General features: G+C 43.7%; 1 protein-coding gene across 1 annotated transcript in view; it reads left to right on the top strand.

Annotated features, from left to right (window-relative positions):
• The window catches only part of T265_09203 (hypothetical protein), a gene marked incomplete at both ends in the record, with an annotated part of 52,388 nt that overhangs the window by 22,557 nt on the left and 8,711 nt on the right, over window positions 1-21,120 (top strand). The window contains 8 exons of the mRNA XM_009175216.1: window positions 5,030-5,216; window positions 5,578-5,885; window positions 10,562-10,642; window positions 13,260-13,538; window positions 14,771-14,867; window positions 15,621-15,798; window positions 17,020-17,313; window positions 19,971-20,280. Of these exons, the coding sequence (XP_009173480.1) occupies window positions 5,030-5,216; window positions 5,578-5,885; window positions 10,562-10,642; window positions 13,260-13,538; window positions 14,771-14,867; window positions 15,621-15,798; window positions 17,020-17,313; window positions 19,971-20,280 (1,734 nt within the window). The remainder of the gene's footprint in view (window positions 1-5,029; window positions 5,217-5,577; window positions 5,886-10,561; window positions 10,643-13,259; window positions 13,539-14,770; window positions 14,868-15,620; window positions 15,799-17,019; window positions 17,314-19,970; window positions 20,281-21,120) is intronic.

Here is a 21,120-nt window from a genome sequence, read left to right as displayed (position 1 = left end):
CTACCTGATGAGGTCGAAGAAGGGCGAAACCGGTCGTGGGCTGTCGAGGAGTTCTCAGCAACCTTGCGAGTAGTTTTCTTTATGAAAATATACTGCGATATCTCGACAGTTGTGCCAACTGAAACATGAGGCGGCCTGTGTGCAGCACATTCAGTTGTAGAATATCACAAACGAGAGATTCAATTGAGTCCCTCGTGAAAACCAAATTGATTTGCAAATGAGTGTATTTCAAGAACTGGATTATTTCGGGCAGAGAACATGTATGAAGCCACCATTTGATTGGCGAAAGGCAGAGAAAAATTGGGTCAATAGCATCTCCAACTACAATCGTTGCGATACATTCAAATGTATCGATTTGTTGACCCGTGAGAAAACATGATCCAATCTCATCACGCATATTCAATTGCAAATTCATACCGGGAGTGAAAAAAGACATCTGAAAATCAGTGTACAGTCATTTTGTTCCGGTATCGTCAGTGCGTCTTGAGTATGTCCATAGTTTAAGCTAAAAGATATTGGAAGAGAAGCTGTGTTGGAACAACACGGTATCTACTCTACAAAAGGAGATGTCGAAATCCAGTTCCACACGTAGGAAAAGTAAGCACACAGCACCATTTGAGTTAATATTTGAGGCATTCGTCGCAACGTCCTACTTTATATGAACTGAAATCCTGATATGAACAGTAGTGTACCATATAGTAGATTAGATGGTTTGACTCTGGTATGAACGAACAGATGGATGAGTCAGCTGTCATCACATTTGACTTTTTCTCCCAGTCATCTTACAGAGATATCATATTTAAATAATTTCACGAAAATCAGCGTTAGAGATGTGACAGCCTCTTCCAAGAGAAGGCTTTATTTTTCGAAGACTGTCAACATCACGTGATCTAAAGGAGGGCTGGTGATCGTCCCAGAGACAATTTTCGAAACAAATTGAGCCACTTGCCAAAGCGACAATTCTCCAAAACGCACAGTATACACGTGCCTCGGAGAAACATAGAGAACAATCAGATCTTTGCTACTCTCATCAGATATGTCGAAGTGTTTCAACGAGACGTCGTCACTTTTCCACAGGAAGCCAATAAGATCGCGTCCTGAAGATGAGGAGGCCTGTTGTCGAACGATGGACAACTACTGAGAAGACACAACATACTACTCGGGAGTTCGCTGGAGAATGTTGACTATCCACAGCCGGTTTAGCCATTCTGCTTTGGTTTAAACAGATAGGCGTAGCCCCCGTCAACCATGCGTTCTGCTTGAACCCAACTTGGACGAAGTTCGATAAACGTTGTCATTTTCACACGAATTTGATCTTGACGGGGGGCTCAGTTGAATCCAACTGTATCTCTAGTTTATGATGGTCAGTTTTGGTATCTCGGATATCGTAACGACTGAAATAAGAGGCAGCCTGGTGCGACACATTGAGATAAAGCCGGCCATCATGCACGAAAGACTCAGCTGGATTTATTTGAGTCTCCTGTCAAGACCGTATTCCTGTGCAAATCAGAAGTATACATGCTGTTACCAGCAAACTCAGCTGCCTTGGTCATTGTCGTCTTCCTGGATGGGGACCCCGAGACGGTCCACATCAGTGGTTAGAGACATTGTCAGACATGGCCCAGTCGCGCCCTCAATAGCGCTCATGCATCCAAGCTATTGCCTACAACGCATAGCTCCCTTCCCAGCTTCCCCACTTAACAGTCCATTGATGGTCCTTTATTTACGCACCAATTTATCAGCTCCCGCCTCCAATGCGCAGCTACTCTCCCCCCCTTCCCAAATCGTCGGTGACTGATATTGCGGCAGCAAAACCACTCTACGACAAATACGCGGTTCTTACAGCTGACAATGATGATGATGATGATGCTGATGATGACGATGATGATGATGAGGTGTAAATGAGGGTTTACGTGCACCTGGAAATGATGATTCTAGTCCGACATACATAAAACTCGTCACTAGTTTTTCTAAGTTTAGTCAGGCTAAAGCATGTCATCCAGGTTGCACATGCTGTCATTGCTTATGCTGCCTGGAAATCTTCGACTAAACTATCGGTCGGATAACGGTGCCGACTATTTTTTTAATTTACTACCCATAAGTTTGTTGAATATCCATCGACAGCCCACGACCGGTTTCGCCCTTTTTGGGGCTCATCAGGTAGGCACAGTCTCCGAGTTTCCGTCAACCTTATGTTCTACTTGAAACCAAATTGCACCAAATTAGTTTGCAAATGAGTCCATATCCGCTAATGCCGACTGTTCGTTACCTGTATTTGTTGAGTACCTTCCGGTTTAAAAAAATAGCATACTTTCTTCTGAGTTGACGCCTCACAGCAAGTTTGGAAAACCAGCATTCTGTAAGAACGTTTTTGCCCGTGATTCCGACCTAAAGATGAGTTTTCACTTATGAAAAGGCTAGAAAATGATTGCTGCGCTTGAATATAAGTACGTAGCAAGGTACATCCGCTCATAATCTGCAGGCAACTCATTGGCGGCCTAACCATCAGGTAAACCTAGTCCTGGGAAATTGGGAAGATCAATCCTTGACCTGAAAAACAATTTGCTTGAAAGGCCACTTTTGTCCCTCTAATAATGAAGCAGTTAGTTGAACCGGAGACTCGAAAGAGCCTGTTACTATTATTCCGCATAAAATGGACCACGCCAACCAGCTCGAATTTACCTTTTCAAGGTACCCGTTATAATCCCTTTTATTTCTTTACGTAGCCTGGGACAACGACCCATACTACTCAAATCAACCAAATGAAACTCTCTCAAATGGTTTCGCAACGAAACCACGGAGCTTCCTGTGTGAAAGAGTTCGAATATGCTGCTAACTATGACGGACTACATCGAAGTTCAGGTGTCAACAATTTGAGCGTGGATTTAAGCCCAAAGTTTGCTGCTTTTGTTGATGAGCAGGCTATCACGTTTAGTACATGAACTTTGATAGAATAACTAAGTAATTCACAAATCTGGCTGGTTTTATGCAACGAAGAAAACATTCATTGTTATCTTTTTCGAATATCAATCGGTATCTGGAATCACCTTCACTACTCTGTTGGCTGGTTGTTCCGAGTGAATATGAAAATTGAATTGAGAAAGCGGTTGGGGCGCGAATTTACTGGCCGTGGTTCGAACCCTACCTCCGAAACTGGACAGCTTCCGTCTATGCTTGAGGAGCCCGCGAGGGTGTCTCAGGCACCTTCTCTCGGGTGGCGTGGTAGATAGGCATTAAATGGTTACTACATCTGAACAAATACGAAAAGAGATAGCTAGGTCAACTGCTCATATATGGGTTCGGTGTGTGGCTTTGTTTTTTCTATGAGGTTCAACTAATTTTGAGATTCCACCAAAGCGTAAAGCAAAAATCTTACTGACCAAAGTTGCAAGTACACACTACTAAAATCATGTTGTATGGGCGGGGTGTCATATGCCCGCTGATACAGTCACCAATAGTTTCCCAAGCTTTTTTTCTGGTCAGTAAACTTCACGCCGCTTGAAATACAACTGACGAGGAGGTTGTGTGTTCGGCTACCTTCAAAGTAATGACCGTTCCTTGGATCCAACCCCATTCACCTATGGTTACATCTTGTATTTTAATATACTCTGTATTGTTACCGAGAGTCCAATACACGGACGGCTTCTACGGCATGTGAGTCTGATCGTTGTTATCTCTTAAAAATCCAACGTCAGTGGTCAACCTCCAGGGCGATACCACTGCGATAAAAGATGCTTTCTAGCTCCTTCAGCCAGTGCAATTTGCCTGAGGGATTCTCGTCAGACTATCGAAAGCATCTGAGGCTTTTAAATAACGTATTGTCGGACGCGTTCTTAAGTCTGAAGCAGGAACTCGTGTCGTATCTGTACCTAGGGTCAGTCATTACAAATTGACGTTTCCATTTGATTTACTGGAAGAATATGGAAAATGTATGTTTTTAACAACTGCTAAGACGTAGGTTGAGTTAGTCTAAATCCGTATAAAGTCATCGGGAAAGGCAATTTGTTCCGATAGATCTCAAACTGCTTCCTAGTCACCCGGCGGACATATTTCCTGGGTTCCTATGTGAAAATATATTTGTGCTCGGGTTTTCTCGGCAGCTTTTTCGGGGCCTGGATAAAATTACCCAATAGTTCTCAGCTCCAAATGTTCAGTCCATACCTATGATCTAAACCTACTCGCACATTATGGTAACTTCGTTTTTTGAATCACACAGCAATCTGATGACCTTCTCATTGAGCTAAACATGGCAGTGATCATCAACATGAATCTCATTCAGCAACTAAAACAGCAGTTGTGGGAGATTTTGAGTTATCGCGCACTACTTCTATCCACCCGCCAACATTGTCCTCCGGGTTCAAACTCTGTTTATGTTTACGACTAAACTCTCGGCTAACTTCAACCAAGTTTTGTTCAATGAGGTGTTTGATATGGCAGTTTTGTATGTAAGCCGTTCCTGTGACATAAATAGGGGATCTTGGACCGATAGTCAATTGAAAAAAACCTGTTTTAGTGGCATAAGGTGTACCCACAACAGTAAACCGGTACTTCGAAAATCGGAAGGTATGTCATCTCTGGTTTTCAGAGGTTTGTTTACTCTAAACATCCGGTTGTCCCCCTCAATGGAGTGATCCCACTCGGAGGTTCCTCAACACAAAACACGCGACTGATCTCAACCAGCTCGCATGAAGACGTTTATCTCTATAAACGTTAATCACTTGGGCTCGAACTATCGTTACAATTTACTGGGGGTAATCATACTGTAATGCTGTCCGTTATATGCCTCATCGGATTTGTGTGTATGCCACACGAGTAGAAATTTACCTCACGTTAACAATATCGTCATTTGGTATATTCGTGCACTTGGATGCCAAAACCAGGCTCAGACCAGAGATACATGCGTTTCTACCGATATGTCAGCAGTGTACCTCCACATTGCAAGCTCGACCGCCTGAAATTGCTGTTGATCAAGTAGTATCTGAGCAGTTCCCCAAACTCGGCAATGCGTTTCGTCACTCGATGTCCTCAGTGTCATCCGGTCAACAGCCAGTCTACCGAGCTGTTCTATCACCATTTCTGGACAGATGTCTTAACCGACTGGATCCATCGTACGACAAAACTTACCATTATTTTCATAAAGGAAACTGCTCACAAGGTTACTGAAAACTCTTCGACAGCCCACGACCGGTTTCGCCCTTCCAGTTCGGGCTCATCAGGTAGGCTCAGTCCCCGAGTTTCCGTCAATTTTATGTTCTANTCTACTTGAACCCAAATTGCACTGTTTTCGAGGATTATAATCATTTGCAAATCAAGTTGGTTTTTACAAGAGACTCAACTGAATCTCTCGTTTATAATATTCTGCAACTGAATGGCTGCATACAGGCCGCCTCATGTTTCGATGGGCACGATATTCGAGATATGGCAGTATATTTTCAAAAGAGAAAGTCATCAGGAGTCGCTTACCGGTCTTGTTCTTCTTGTGATTTGCTCGATAGGTGTAGTTCTTGGATAAACGAGAGATTCAGTTGAGTCTCTCGTGAGAACCAAATTGATTTACCATTATTTTATTGTGTTTAGTCCTCACCATTATCTTTCCATCTAACCTGCTTCAAGATGCAGTCCGGCGGCTGAAGGAGGCTGAGCTGGCACACGCAGAAACCATCGCAGAGTTGGAGAAAACCAGGAAGTTGTTGGGCGTTCAACACAAGATCAATCGAAACTTACAAGCTCAGTTGATGAACCTAAGTGAACGTCTAGATCAGGCGAAACAAGATTCGTTGAAACATTTGGAGGACAATGCAAAGCTACTTGATATTCGAGCGGCCCTGGTTCGCAAACTGGACGCGCTGGTGCATGAGAAGGTGCGTGGGACGGAAGATTCGACGGTGAGACCAGTATTTTCACTGTTGCGTAAAGGTCATTTTTGAAGCGTACGCGATTTTTACTGGCATTCGAAATGCATCCTTGTTGATTAGAAATGAGACAAACTGATGATCAGCGCGTGGGTCAAACTTACCTTCGCCGAGTCATTTACGCTTGCCTAGGCCAAACACTTTCACCATCATCTTCAATGTTCCAAAGAGTTCTACATTATTCCAGAGCATTAGTTGGTGATAGGTTAAATCGCATCAGACCAGAAACTCTTTTCCTTTGAGTCTAAGACCAGTAGGTGCACAAACTACAAGTGGCATAGCCATGAAAACACCGACCGCAAGTTGACCAAGCTATTTCTCACCAATGGATGCCTATTGAAACCTATTGATATTCTGGGGGAAAACTTGGCTCAACTTGAATTTGAACTTTCCATAAAATCTCGTAATTACACTGATTGGGGAAAGACTCACCGATAACCCCCGTTTGTTTGAAGAAGCATCAGAAGGTAGTTCTCTGCCTACTTCCTAAATTCTCCAGCGCTTCCCTACTCTTCGAGTTTATTTCGTGCAAACTGGGACGTAAGTGGGGCTTGCGAAGCCACTACTATAGACGCCTTCCAAACAATCTTATCCATGCAGCGGGAAATCAATTCACTCCGCGCATACTCCGCCATCAGTACCATGTTTAACTAAACATCTCTGACTTTGAGGGGAACTACTCATAAGGTTGCTGAAAACTCTTCCAGAGCCCACGAGCGGTTTCGCTCTGCTTGGGGCTCATCAATTAGGCGCAGTCCCCGAGTTTCCATCATCCTTATGTTCTACTTGCACGCAGGAGATAGAGCCCATCATTTCATTGGCTCAACCGAGTGACACACACGTACACACTGGCTACACTGTGCCGTTTGCCTTGAACTTTTGTTTCCAGAGTTGTGTCCTGGTCAGTCTAACTAGTGTTTGATAGTTTACCTACATGGCACATGCATCTGCATCAGAAAGTACAACAGATTGTCGTCGCGTTCTGATTGTACCCGACCAGTCCCCGTAAAACAGAAATGAATTTCGAGCCCCAATGTGTCATTCCCACTAATCGACGCTAGTTTTACGCCACGCTGAAAGTTCCCAAGGGCCAAGAGAAAAATAACTTTTTTCCTAGACGAAATAGGGATTTAGCGAAGGTACACTCCTTTGCAAACTAATTTGGTTTTTTTGAGAGACTCATCTGGAACCCAGCTGAATCTCTCGTTTGTGATGTTCTAGTAGAACATGTTCAAATAGAATTTGACGGAAACCCGGGGAATGCGCCTACCTGATGAATCCCAAAAAGGGGTCGTGGGCTGTCGACGGATTTTACCTTATCTTATGAGTAGTACATTACAAAGAAATAGGAATTTGTTTTCGCCCGAAACTACGGTTCTGACTACCGAAAGTCTGAGTGGTAAAGTTTTATAGTATGGGTAAAGTAATCGTGATGGCGAGGTCCAAGGAGCATCCATTATCACGCGCGGAAGACAGGAATACAACATGACAATTTATGACTAATTCAATCAGAGCATGAGGCTGTTGAAACTTTGGGGTCCTAACCAATCTGGTGAGCCACAAGCAGTGTAGAGAGCTGTCAAAGAGTTTCAGCAGAGTTGAAAGCATGGTAGCCTTCTGAGGAAAAAGTTTCGATGGCCTCTGCGCGAATAACTCTGACTTTAATGCAGGCGTGCATCTTGTCAGACCTACTTACATCCGATAGGCATATTTGCTGCTAAACCTTTGATGTGAGTGAATTCAATCGAAATGTCTGCCCTATCAAAACGAATTATTTCTACGTCTTCCACATCACTTCAAGCTTGGAAGTAACCAACCGAACTTTCAATCCATGTTTAATTCTAATGGATCCAGTTACTGCCAGTATCTGGCTTGCATTCAGATTTGTCTAGGAGCTAAAGCACCAGCGTCCTCACAGTTGTTCTCGTCACTGATGATGATCACGAGTCTACGTACACTCGTCATGTCAATGGTCACGTGACACAGCTATATGGTCATACACTAGAGGTGCGTGTGTATATTTCAGTGAAACATACACCTGAGGTGAGCCTATATCTGGTGAAAATACTATTCTGCAGTGCGTTGCACCAAATACCCTGCAATTGGCTCCCTCGTGTCCCCAATCCCGTTGTAACTGATCCGGTACAGGTCGCCATCGATTATAGCATTGCCAATTTGCAAACAAGAACCGAGCAATTACAATGTGTCAGACATGAAAGTAAAAAATCATTTGCGATTAGTTTTGTAAAAGATAACATATTCAAGCGTCACCTGAATTCATCTGGACGTTGTTTGAATAGTAAACAGTGACTGTAAATCAGCCTTCCATCAGATGCTGGGGGTGCGCCTTAGTCAGTTTGGCTAGAACCGATCGGTACGTTTCATCAGTAATATACACTAGCAAAGTACGTAACACTTAATCAAAAATCTTTCTAACGCAGACAAACATATACAAATAAAACTAGTCACAAATAACTGACCTTAACTTACGTCCTTCCGTCATCATGTCAAGCGGACAGCAGAGGAAATTGGCAAAATTTTCGGAGCATATCCGTTTTATTGAACTAGAAAAGTCGCCTCCCATAGGTCCTTCAAAAAAGTATACATCACTTAGTTAGCCTGCTGCAGCTCTGGCGTGGTCACATATATACACTACAACGTTAACGGACGGCGATTTTCTCCATTAGGGTCGCTTTTATCTAGAGAGACCGATACGTGGATCTCACCAAATGTACCAGTGGATGCTCCCAGATTCTACCTTCAGATTCTATCAGATCTATCTATCTATCTATCTATCTATCTATCTATCTATCTATCTATCTACCTATCTATCTACCTATTCAGATTCTATCATCTTCACAGATTCTATCTTCAAATATGTCCCAAAATACCGATTAAAAGTGATCTTAGGATATTTTCCAGATAAGCCTCGCCAAAAAATTAACCCCCACCACCCAAAGAAGATTAGAAAAGAGGATATGAAATTTGTCCTTTTAGTTTTTATTGAAGAGGGTGAAATAGGGACATGTCATCATTAACTTACATGAAAAGGTCCGTTTTTCGGTACCTTTGCCCCCAAATGAACTTACACAAATAGCTGTCCGCTAAACTAGTGAAGACGGTGAAATTGGGACATGTACCAAAGAGATTTGATGGTTTGTGTGTGTGAGCTTCAGTCGCTGGATCCACAAAGTTTTCTGTATGATTAACTGTTTCATGAGTATAATTTGTCAATCATCGTTTCGATTCCTTTGTATGATACCCACATATCGGAGATGATGACTGAGCCGGAAGAGTCGCAGGCCCGGATTGTGTCCATCAAATTGACCGCAGTTCGATCTGAAACTGTATACATAAACGGCCCTTTAGTTTCCCGGCAGATCCCCCCGAAAATCCATTACTAGGAAAGGACTTGCCCTGCGTGGTTTTTACGGCGAGATATTAGCGTCACATCGATCTCGACGTGTTGACCTGGGACACCGATAACTGTTAGAGTCTGCAAAAACCACCAGGAGCAAACTTCGCGAAGAAAGTTCTTCCAGTCAACGCGGCCGTGTAGCTAATAAATAATTCCTCTGAGCAGCATTTGATTTTCGCCAAATTTTTAGACCAACAATAAATGAATAGAACTACTATCCTAAACTCCATTCTAGATCGCTACAACCAAGTTCCCTTTCGAAGTTCCCTTTCTTGTGAACCCTGTCGAGTATTACACCTCCATCTGCCAGAAACAGTTGAAAGTGTTTTTTTATGGCCGATATTGCATAAACGTTGCTGATGGATCACTTTGTGGCTTTGCAAAAAGCGTATTGCCGTCTCCGTGTCATCAACGAGAGTTGAAAGCGTCAGAAAGTTCATTTAAGGTTTTACGTCCGAACGGAGAAAGTTTTTGCACAAAATGATTCCAGATGCGGATAAAAAGATTGTTTTCATCAAAAATAGGTCAATGTTGCGTGCGCACATTGAATTGGAGCTGGCAAAAAGTGGTGGGGCTTAACTCTTCGCACATGCACTTTTTACATTGGTGGCGGGGCTTATCTGGGAAAGATCCGTACCTAAACAGATATCAATTCACCAATCGATTAACCATGATCTAAAAATATGGCTCAAAACAGGAAGATGATAATCCTGCACAACCCTTGCTGATCACACCGGTGGCCAATCAAACCATGTGTTAATGTGCGACTTTCTAAATTGATAAACTCTGATAGTGTTGTTCTGGCTGCGCAAAGAGAAACCATGTGGCTAACACTTGCGTTATGACCCGTCATTGAAACTGGTAGGGAACGAAATCAAGATGGCCTATTATTTATTCATGAAATACACAGAGTTAGAGTTCTCCAACAGGTTTTTGAACACAACGTAGGTAGCAAAAGATCTTTTCTAGCGAAACAATCTTAATTATCCTCATCTCAGTAAGGTAAGCCGTGAACTGTACGCTGATTGGTCGAGATTATAGGCCGATAGATGGATCGATAGACAGTAGTATGGTGCATTGAGTTAGTATTCTTGTCCTGGCGTTGGACGTAACACAGAGCAATCTAATTTTTTTCCAGACAGCTTGCTGGAAATTTATTGTTCCCACAATTTTGGGTTTGACAATGAGAAGAGTATAAACCAAAATTAAAGATGTACATTTTGCTATCCAGGAGGAAATTCACGGAGAGACGGTCAAACAAGTCACTGAGATCAAAGGCGTCCCGCAAAATTCGGATGAAAATATAATTGAAGTAAGTTATACTTTGTAGGCAATCATCCTTCCCCCATATTCGTACCTGGCAAAAACTGTTTCCCACAGGTTCTGTAGTTAAATGAGGCTGAGTCACGAGTATCTGTACTCTATTCTAAGGGACCGTCCTCTTGTTTCAATGGACACGAGACACCAAAGCGCCCGATGAAACAAAATCAATGCAACAGAAACCAGTTAAATAAATCTACCTCATTTGGATACCTGTAGAATGCACGGCTTTTTACTTAAATGAATTTGGCTTTAGAGTTACATGTTCCACAGGTTACTATATCCTTCGATTGCTTCTAACTTCACAAAAAGAACACATCTCAGCTAATCAGTATGGTGTTTAGGACTATGAGAATGCGGTTCACTTCAGTCACTTTTTGCGAAATCTCGTAACGAAACGACCGTGTTGCTTCATTTCATAGCCGCTTCGTTAGCAGTTAGACTCAAAGCACACAGCATTGTAAAACAGTATGAGATATGTCACTCAATGAGCTGTGTTTGAGAACACCACCCTCTGGAGAGCGTGCAATAGCATTCCTACCTGGTTTCGATTTAGGACCGACCCTCCGATAAGATATCTCCACCAAGAAAAAGCTTACTGTGATGGATAGGTGTGACGGCTGAAAAGCATGTGGTTGTTACTTGACAACCAGAAGAACTACTCAGTAGGAAATGTGGATTTTTTTTGAAAATTTGTAACAAGACTCCCCGGTTTTACCCAAAACGGTTCACTTTCACTGTGACGTGGTAAACAGAAAAGTCGGATGTATTGATTTTTGCTACAATACGATGGGACGATGGCATCGATCCGCCTTTAAATGATTGTTAGAATAGAAAGATCGGCTCAGTCTCCTACAATTTTCGACAACTTAGTGCTGGACTCACTGTCGTTCGAATGGGATAATGATGCAATCCTGATGATCTTGCCGGTGGAGTAAGGCATCGATGCCTGAAGTAGAACCTCAACTTCCAAGCTATGCAATCCTGATGATCTTGCCGGTGGAGTGAGGAGGCATCGATGCCCGAAATAGAACCTCAAATTCCAAGCGTGTTTGTCAACACATGTCCTTGAAAAGGAACCGGCTCACGGGCATCATCACCATCGCTGACGGTAATACACTTTCACTACATAGTGGCGCTTAAATTCCACGCAGCGATGAAGGAAGCAGGCTTCGATAAAGAGTCTAAACATGGAAAGGGTCAGAAAGAAGCCCATGCTCTCAGGAAAAGCGAGGAAGACTAAATTGCCCACAACTCTATATAACATGAGACTAGACACATCTGCGCAACATGTGGGATTAAGGTGCCATCAGAGAGATTGGACCAGCTTCCTTATGAACCTCACGTGACCTAGGCCACGCACACAACAGCAGGTGGAGTTCAGCCAGGCAACCTGGCCAGGAAATGACAGCGTTCATGCAACTGGGATATGTTGCGTGCTGTTGTAGTCACACACAATCAGAACGACGTGAGCCTCAACTGGGATGCCGGGAAAATCATTAGCCACTCAGTTCAGGTGTAGCCACTTGCCATTTCTTGGCCTTCCCGCAACCAATCCTACCCTAAAAATCACTTTGAACTGAACACAACAATACGTAGGCCGTAGATGAGCACGAGTACCACTTCCCCAACCACCTTGACGTGATAAGTCCAATCTGTTGTTCCCATGACTCCGCTTAGGTACCAAGTGCTCACTCAAGTATTATCTGTTCGAGTACTTTCCGCGGTCAGATAACTCTTGCCATGTGGATGGATTCAGGCCAGCTCGATTTGATTACCTATAGGGAACAATTTGTGGATCTACTGCCGTAGGCATAGCTCCAGGCAGACCTTGTCTAACAATTCAATAAGGACCATCTGGACCAAAATCAGCACCTTTGTAGACATTCACCAATTTGTCTTTCTGCTTTTAACTGGGCATCTGCTGAAGAACCCCGTGAAGAAATTTCAAGGTAATCTTGCCTGTTTTGAAGAGCGAACCGTCCTATCCTCTTCTAAATGTTTGGGTACATATTCCACATGCTAATCTATGAAAAAGACGTGGTCATATATTGTTAGTCCCGCTAACCACCAAGTAGATCCCTTTACGAATCAGGAGTTACGTGATAGGTCAGTTAAAAGTAGCCAGGAATTGGGTCCCGATGTTGACCATGATAACAGCTGAGGTTTAAACTAATGTGGAAAGTAAAAATTTAGAAAGCGACGTAGTGTAACAAGGTGATATGTTCCAACGTTCTGGCTGCCGAAAGGGAACTTTTTCAAGGACCTGTACACGTGATAGTAATACACTACTTATAAGGTCGTGAGCCGACGACCGGTTTCGCCCTTCTTGGGGCTCATCAGGTAGCCCCGAGTTTCCGTCAATCTTATGTTCTACTTGATAGTAGTTGATGGTAGTTCTATCCGTTCAGTGGTATCTGTGTTGTGTGTCTGGCGACGACCTGGGGTGATATACACCTTGTTTTGTGCCTTGTTTGCGGTTGTTCTACTCAGTTCCGGAAAGAAAACTTGTACGCGCATACATGGATTGCGCTGNCTGAGCTAATTTATAGCTCACTGCTTGTTATATATGGGTTCTCGTTTCAACGAAAGGCTACAATAGCCCTCAGATTGCCTACATCGATCGTCCAAATGTCTTTCTACACATTTTTACTTGTCAGATTCACATAGGACAGCTACAGTTGTATCCTTCCGTAGTCAAGAAGCTGCACGATCTAAAAACCGTGTGGATGAATGGTTCCAGACAAGTCAAACTGTTCCTTACTTGGGACTTTTATGAGTTTGATACACATACGACGGCGGTTTTAACGGGTCCAGAGGTGGACTTTGATCTGACCGTGGAGTATCCCGTTCATATGAGCCATTCGTTGTTGGAATACCTGGACAAGGTGAGTTTATGGTCGGAAGTTGTTTGAAGCGTATGACCAGGTGGTCATCGAACTGTTCATATTGCTCCAAATATTGCTCGTTGTATGGTAATGCTATCATTGCTTGAAAAGCGAGGTAGTCACTCACTTGCGAGGAGTTTTTCGGTAACACACCACCAAGTTTACCTCATGAACTCATCTCCAAATGATATCTGTGAGGATAACAAGCCTTAAATATAAAAAAAATGTTATAAAGGGTGATTCAGTTGGTTTAATCTGGCATCCCGAAGTTTGCGAATGCGTGTTCAAGCCCAATCATATAAAAGCTGGTGTTCGAGCAAATCCGAAAACTACACCTGTCAAACAAATCACAAGAAGAACAAGACCGGTAATCGGCTTCTGATGACTTTCCAGGAGTCTCAGCAGTAGTGTTGTGTCAGGAAGTGGGGCTCAAATCCACTTCCACGGAATATTTCACTTTGATCTGACATCTGGGTTACTACAACAGCTCAACAGATCACTGTTGTCTATACGTTTCGATTCTACCATTTCAGGAGACCATAGAGCCGAGGGTTTGTTGTGCCAGTGGGGCGGATACGCTCGAAAGTCTTGGTGTCCACACCAAGACTCTCGAGCGTATCTACCATTTCACTCGGAAAGAAACAAAGCTCTATCTATCCGTAAGGTGCGCCATATTCAGCAATCAGATTTCAGGGAGGAACCTGTCTTCTGCAACAATGAATAGAGGAGTGACTGACCTCCAGGTATGGAATGAATTCCTTCATCTGGGCAGTTGCATAAATCCCTGTGGACCAGTGGTATCCGAAACCAGCTTTGATGTTCGGACGACTTGAGGACCTTTTGCCAGCATGCAACACTTCATATGCCGGTGTGACGTCAGTTTGTCAGGGACGGTGTGCACATTGCAGCCTTGAGATCTATGCTCATCTGTGGATCAGTGACGTGCGCTTTTGGCACAAGACGTATATGAAGACCGTTCCTTCCCGGTATTAATGAGGTCATACTGCTGATAAACTTTAGGTAATTCACTTTGTCTCAAAAAGGATGAAACTGATGTTTGGCTGTTGACCAGTTTTCAGCGACCTTATGAGTAGAGTAGATTTATCGAAATATACTGTGATCACCCGAATATCGTTCAGGATCACTACGGTTGACTCACAACTTTATAACTTAGTAGTAATGATACACAATTTTTTGGTCTCAATCTCAGGACAACACTGTCTTTTTTGCAGAATGAATGTGTCATAGAACTTCATCAAGCAGTCGGCAAGAAATTTCGCACTCTGGCCACCGGCCGTCTGGATCTGGCCTCGATTTTGAGAACGCAAAGTGAGTGCCTACAGAAACCGCGGGAATACCTTTCTGGGAATTTTGCTTCAAAGAGTATCCTGAAAGATACTTTTAAAAAAGGTGCTGGAATTAAGTCGGAGCCCCATACACCACATCACCCGAACCTGCTACCTCGCAAAACCCAGCTATGTGCTTTGGTCTAGTTCTCAGAATGCGTCCACCGAACTAATAGAAATCACTCCACAATTAGATCCAAGGAAGAATAATTTCACAAGGTGAGCGGAACTTCCGGAAAGTCTTCCGGCGGCAAAACCAGTCAAAGTGTAATTGACTGGTGAGGATTCTGTGATCGAAAGAGGGGTGGCTTTAACTTCTGCTTATCAGGCTGCTGAACAGGGGCTCGTAGTCCAACGGGGAGGTCGCCTGTTCGAGAATCTCTGAGGTTTTAAGAGATGCGTACCCATGGACACGTGGGGGACTCTATATCACAATTTCATATTTACTTACTAAATATACATTAGTCGCTGAATTATAGAAACAGCATTATCCAGTCTGGCACTACCAGAGCGGCACGTGTGTCACTTTGAGTGACCGGAGCTATTCCAATGTATACAGACACGATCAATTCGAGGGTAAAAAGTCCCAGATCTTAGCTTTCTGGCTTTGGCGGGGTGATTGTCTGCAAAACATCTCAGTTCTTTCGTTTCTTCTGTCTCCATGCAATTTTTTATTTCATATTTCGCAGCAGGCTCAAAATGTGTGATGAATACATGCATTAGTTTACTTCCACAGGTGTGAACGAGTCCTTGACTGAGATCGGAGAAACCGCCCAGTGGTACAACGCACAAATCGATCTAGTGGGCACGGTAAGCAGTGGTCCACTGCCCAACCCGGCAGATCTTGTGGGGACTTTGATTGGTCACCTCAACTACGGAATCCGGCTACGTGTACCCATGCCAAAACTGATAAGGTATGCCAATGCCTTGCAGAAAAAAACATGCGGTTTCCTAATGGTCCAAACAAAATGTTACCTACTCACCTACTCTGTCAATTTAAAATTATGAAACCAAGTTAGGTCACGTGAGAATGCCTTCGATTTCATATGAAAAATCGACGGTGAAGGACAAAATCTCGACTTTTTACTTTACCTAGTAAGCGGTACACAACTAATTTTTATTGGCTTGTTTACACATACATAAACGTTTGTCCTCCAATACGGCTGGATTTCCTGTCACCGGACTGCTTTTTAGGAATGATGGTCGAGATTGCTTCTACGTTTCAGGAGGTTTTGTTTGTCAGTGGGATATTTTACTACCTGAATGATGAGGTTGGACTACACCACAACCTTAGCGAAATGGAATCATTCCTAAACAAATTTTGTTTTATCGGGATCTCGTTTGTGATGTTTCCAGGCTGGGTTGCAGGTGAGTCTCACGCAGAACCAAATTTGATTGCTGATGAGTGTATTTCGCTAATTTCGTGCAATTTGGCCTCAACTAGGTTGACGGATACTCGGGGATTGCGCCTACTTGATTAGCCTTAAGAAGGGCGAAACCGGTCTTGGGCTGTCGAAGAACTTTCAGCAACCCTATGAGTAGTGCGTTACGCAAATACACGACATTCCGTTGTGTGGCTTGTCACCGTGTGACTCAGAAACTCTTAAATTTATGCACATCCGGGTATGGCAGCAGAGACTGGGATCCGTGGAGCGGTCTTGTTTTACAGCGCCTTTTCAAGCCTACAGGTACTTCCGATTTAAGCCGACTACATATATATATATATATATATATATATATAACAGATTCCTACTAACTGTTCAGTCTAGCTAATTCGCCAAGCCGAGGTAAGACATTCAGTCAACAGTCTTCTACTAAAGTCGTTAGATTCTATGTAGTTACCATACCTGAATCACCTTCATGTAGCTGATTTACTGATATGAACTTTCTCGTGGTGGCGGCATCGCTTTTCCGCTAATTTCTGATGATGTAAGTGTCGCTTCAAGTGTCTCTGAATATGGGGTCTTCTTGGATAAAAAGACTTACTCATTTCCTTGTGGTAATAATTTTTCGGCTTTGTGTGGTTTGTGTGCAGCGTTTCATCATCACGCTCGCGTTTAACAATTAACTGTAAGCGCGGTAAATAGGTTTTCAAGTGTCTAATGGCATTAAGATTCCAAACCGCTGTTTTTCAGTGTGTACCGAGAACATCGCACAAGTCTGATGTCACCAGTTCGCACCAGCCAACTGTTGCCCGCCGAGGACCGGCAGAAACCTCCAGTGGAAAATGAGACCAACCAAATCGATATCACCATTAAAGTTGTTACGGGACTAAAGTCCCGTGAACCTGGCCGCCTTCCATCTCCGTATTTTGTCTTCCAGTTCTATGATCAGCCGGAATATGTCTCTCGTGTGTTGGATCGTACCGGTACGGCCAGATTCGATGAGAGGGCTAGTTTCCTGGTGAAACAAACCCGTCAGCTGTCAGAGTAAGTTTTGAAATGAGTTGTTCTGTTCAACTCGTCGCTTAACTAATTGTAGCTGTGGAAGCCGCTGGTCAAGCTCGAAAAACGGGTAAAAGGTTGTTGAACACATTCCACTATGTATATGATCTTTACCGTTGGTTTTATGCCATGATTTCTATGGGGGAGTCGATCGAATCCAGCTGAATTTCTCGTGGTTGCTTCGGTATCATAAATATCGCACATGCGGACTGGTACAATACACTGACTTGAACTGGACCATCATAAACGAGAGATTCAGCTGGGTTCCAGGTGATTATCTCCCGTCAGAACCAATCCGGTGTGCAAATGAGTGTTGAAACCTGCCCAATCTGGGTCCAAGAGGAGCATAAGGTTGACGAAAACTCGGTGACTGTGCCTATCTGATGGGCCCCAAGAAGGGCAAAACCAATCGCGTGCTGTCGCAGATTTTTCAGCAACCTTGTTAGTAGTGTATTACGTGTATAGGGAAGAATTGCTCGCAGTTTTCATTAAAAAGAAAGCTGAATTCAAGGAAGTGAACTGTTTTACATGTATCCATTTGCCAATATCAATGATTCAACTCAGGTTGCATAACATCTTTGTGTATAACAACTGCAGAAAAGAAATCTGTTCTAAATCTTTAGACGGCGTTTCAGGTGCCTTCAATCCTCAGACGTATGGTAGATGGAAAGTAGCGGAATATTCTAGTAAGTATCATCTGCACCGAATGAAAGGATTCTGTTTGAAAAAAGACACGTAGAGTTCACCGCTGTTCCCACTCCATTGCCTGGTGCCAGAAAAGAACTCACCGACAAGGAACACAGCATCTTTACTGCAAAAAGCGAGTGCGTGCGAGGGCAAAAGTTACAACGTCCCAGCGCCGTTTAAAGGGCACTTTCTGACATTGATCCAGGCTGTCTGATAGGCGTCGATCAACGTCGATCGTGCCTCTATGTTATGCCTGAACGCTGATCACATTCGGTCGTGCTTCTGTGGCGTGCCTGAACACTCATCGGCTTTTGCTGAATCGATTGAATGATCGACTAGCTTGCCGGCTTCCCTACTGAGAGTTTGATGGAGCTATAAGACAGACCAAGAGGCGTACTATTTAGTGAAATACACTCATTTGCGTGCCTTTTTGGTTTTGACGGGAGACTCACCTGGAATCCAGCTGAATCTCCCATCTATGACGTTTTCAAGCAACTGAATGTGTTGTATTCGGCCGCCTGATGTTTCAGTTGGTACGATATTCGAGGTATCGCGAAACATGTATAGACATAGTACACTAATCCTAAGGTTGCTGACAGCTCACGGCCTTCGGAATCATCAGGTAGACGCAGTCCTCGAGTTTCCGTCAACCTTACTTTCTACTCGAACCCAAATTGCCGGAGTTTAACGAAATAACTCATACCAATTTGCATACCAATTTGGTTTTGACAGGAGTGTCACCTGGAACTTAGCTGAATCTCTCGTTTATGATGTTTTTTTCTTCCCACAGGGTCACAAAATCGGAAACCAACCGACTACTCCACTTTACACCCATCCACCAGTGATCACGTAGTTGCTAAACAACGTCCGACTATCTGTGTCAAGCTGTAGATATGCCATCTGACGCAATGAGAGGCTGAAATCAATCTCCAAGACAATTCGGATAATACTATGCACTCAGTGAAAAAGAATAGAAGACGGATTTTTTTAGCAAAGGGTTAAATGTGCCCAAGTTATACTGGGCCATTCAAGGCTCGGAACATGGTTCATCAGAGCATGAACAAGAAAGTGTTTAGTGTACGAATGTGCACAAATCGTATTGCAGAGGTAGGAAACCAAGGAACAAAAGCCTCTCCAGATTTTGACGGCAATGTTTAGGGGACCCGATAGGAATAGTTGAAGAAAAGATCTGTGCGAAACACTAGGAGGGTCGTGGACTGTCATTTGCTATCGGATGTGTGCTGGACTCAAAAAGGTCACCCGACCTTGAGTAGTAGTGTCAAGGTCGTTCACCTCCGCCTTTCAACATGCTTGGGAACAAGTGGCGTACAGGACTGGCTCAGTTCAACACGAATTCACGATGCCTAGCCACAATCCTAGCTACAAAGTTGAAGTAAGAGTTTCCTCCAGGCCGCAAAAATACCAAGGGTAGACGTAACACACTGCTCAGTATGCTGCTGAAAACTCCTTGATAGCCCTCGGCTGGTTTCGCCCTTGTTGGGGCTTATCAGATGGACGAAGTCCCCGAGTTTCCCTCAACCTTATGTTCTATTCGAACCCAAATTTGACTTACTTCGACAAGTACACTCATCTACACATCAATTTGGTTTTCACAGGAGACTAAACTAAATGTTTCTTTTTTGATGTTCTTCAACTGAATGTGTTGCACTCGGCCGCCTCATGTTTCAGTTGGTACGATATCCCAGGTAAGGACCCAAGAAGGGCAAAACCCTTCGTGAGGTGTCGTAGAGTTTTCGGTAATCTTGTGCATAGCTTCCTTTGTAGAGGAACTCTTTTTGAAAATAACCGGACGTTTACTGCAGTAATTAATAGATTTTTCTAAAAAATGACGAAATATTCAACAGTCTGGGAGCTCAAATGGAGACCTTTAATTATCGACACCAAAACAACGCCATTCTTATTGCTTTGTTCTTCCACTCCCATCTTCCCTGAAGATATTTGCGCTCGCAATCCTTACGAATCTTCGTTCTGGATCGCGGAGACCCAGATGCAAACGCCAGCTGTCTCGGATTTGCCACAATTCCTCTTCTTGGTCTTGTGCATAAAAAGCAGATTGTTCAAGGAGCTTTTGAACTACAACCACTCAACCGAGCGAATACTGGTAAAGGGACAAAACCGTCCGGGAAGATACATTTGAAACTGTCCTGGGCACGACGTTTCAAACTGACAGATGACGAGGAACGATTGAATCGGGAGAAGGCAAATGAGGTTGTTGAGAAAGAAGAACCATTGTGTGGGGCATTGGTAAATTCTTACGCTTTTCTGTAAACAATGTTTTGTCTCGCAATGTATGGTTTTGTGAAGTATTTGGTTCTAAAGTGGTTGTGAAACTATTTCACATGTTCACGTGGCTTAAACAAAGCCTCCTGCACTTTTGATCAATTGAATGACATGTGGACAAATACGCGCGTGTTAGGCTTTAAAAAAAGCCTCAATATGACGAAATCATGTACATTCTTTACATCAGAGTGGGATTTATTTGTCAGTGATACGGTATCTAATCACATGATCGTTCACTGTGAGAGGAGCGATACCGCTCAGTGGTTAGAGCGCGAATTTACTGCTCGGAAGGTCCATGTTTCGAAACCGACCTCTGCCTCTTGACTTCCCTCGTCTATGCTTGGGCAACCTGGCAGAATCCCAGCCCTCGTGTTTACTTCTGGTGGCAAGGCAGCTAAGCACTGAAAGAGTGTTACAGCCGAACGCTTATCTTTATCTTATCACCGCGGAAGTTCTCCTCATACTAATTGCCAGCAAACTAACCAACAGTAGTCCACGATCCTTAAAATGGCTAGCTGAAAACTCAAAGCGACGGCGTCAGGTGTGTGGCTCAGCACTTGAGGTTTCCGACAGCAGGAGAGCATGAAGTGAGCAGGGAGACTATTCATTCATTCGAATCAACCTTCCGATCTCCTGAGTTGGCATGCTGATGTAGGTATATTTCAAAGTCTGTTAGATGAACTGATCACACTGCATAGGTTGCGCTGGCTTGGCCACGTGTTGCGTATGCCAGTCGACCGACTTCCTCGAAGGGCTCTTTTCGCACAACCACGTGAAGGGTGGAAGAGAGCCAGAGGCGGTCAA

The sequence above is a fragment of the Opisthorchis viverrini genome (assembly GCF_000715545.1).
Source record: "Opisthorchis viverrini unplaced genomic scaffold opera_v5_266, whole genome shotgun sequence".
NCBI classification, from domain to species: Eukaryota; Metazoa; Platyhelminthes; class Trematoda; order Opisthorchiida; family Opisthorchiidae; genus Opisthorchis; species Opisthorchis viverrini.
Note: the sequence above shows the minus strand (reverse complement) of the source record. Positions and strands in the feature narration are given on the sequence as shown.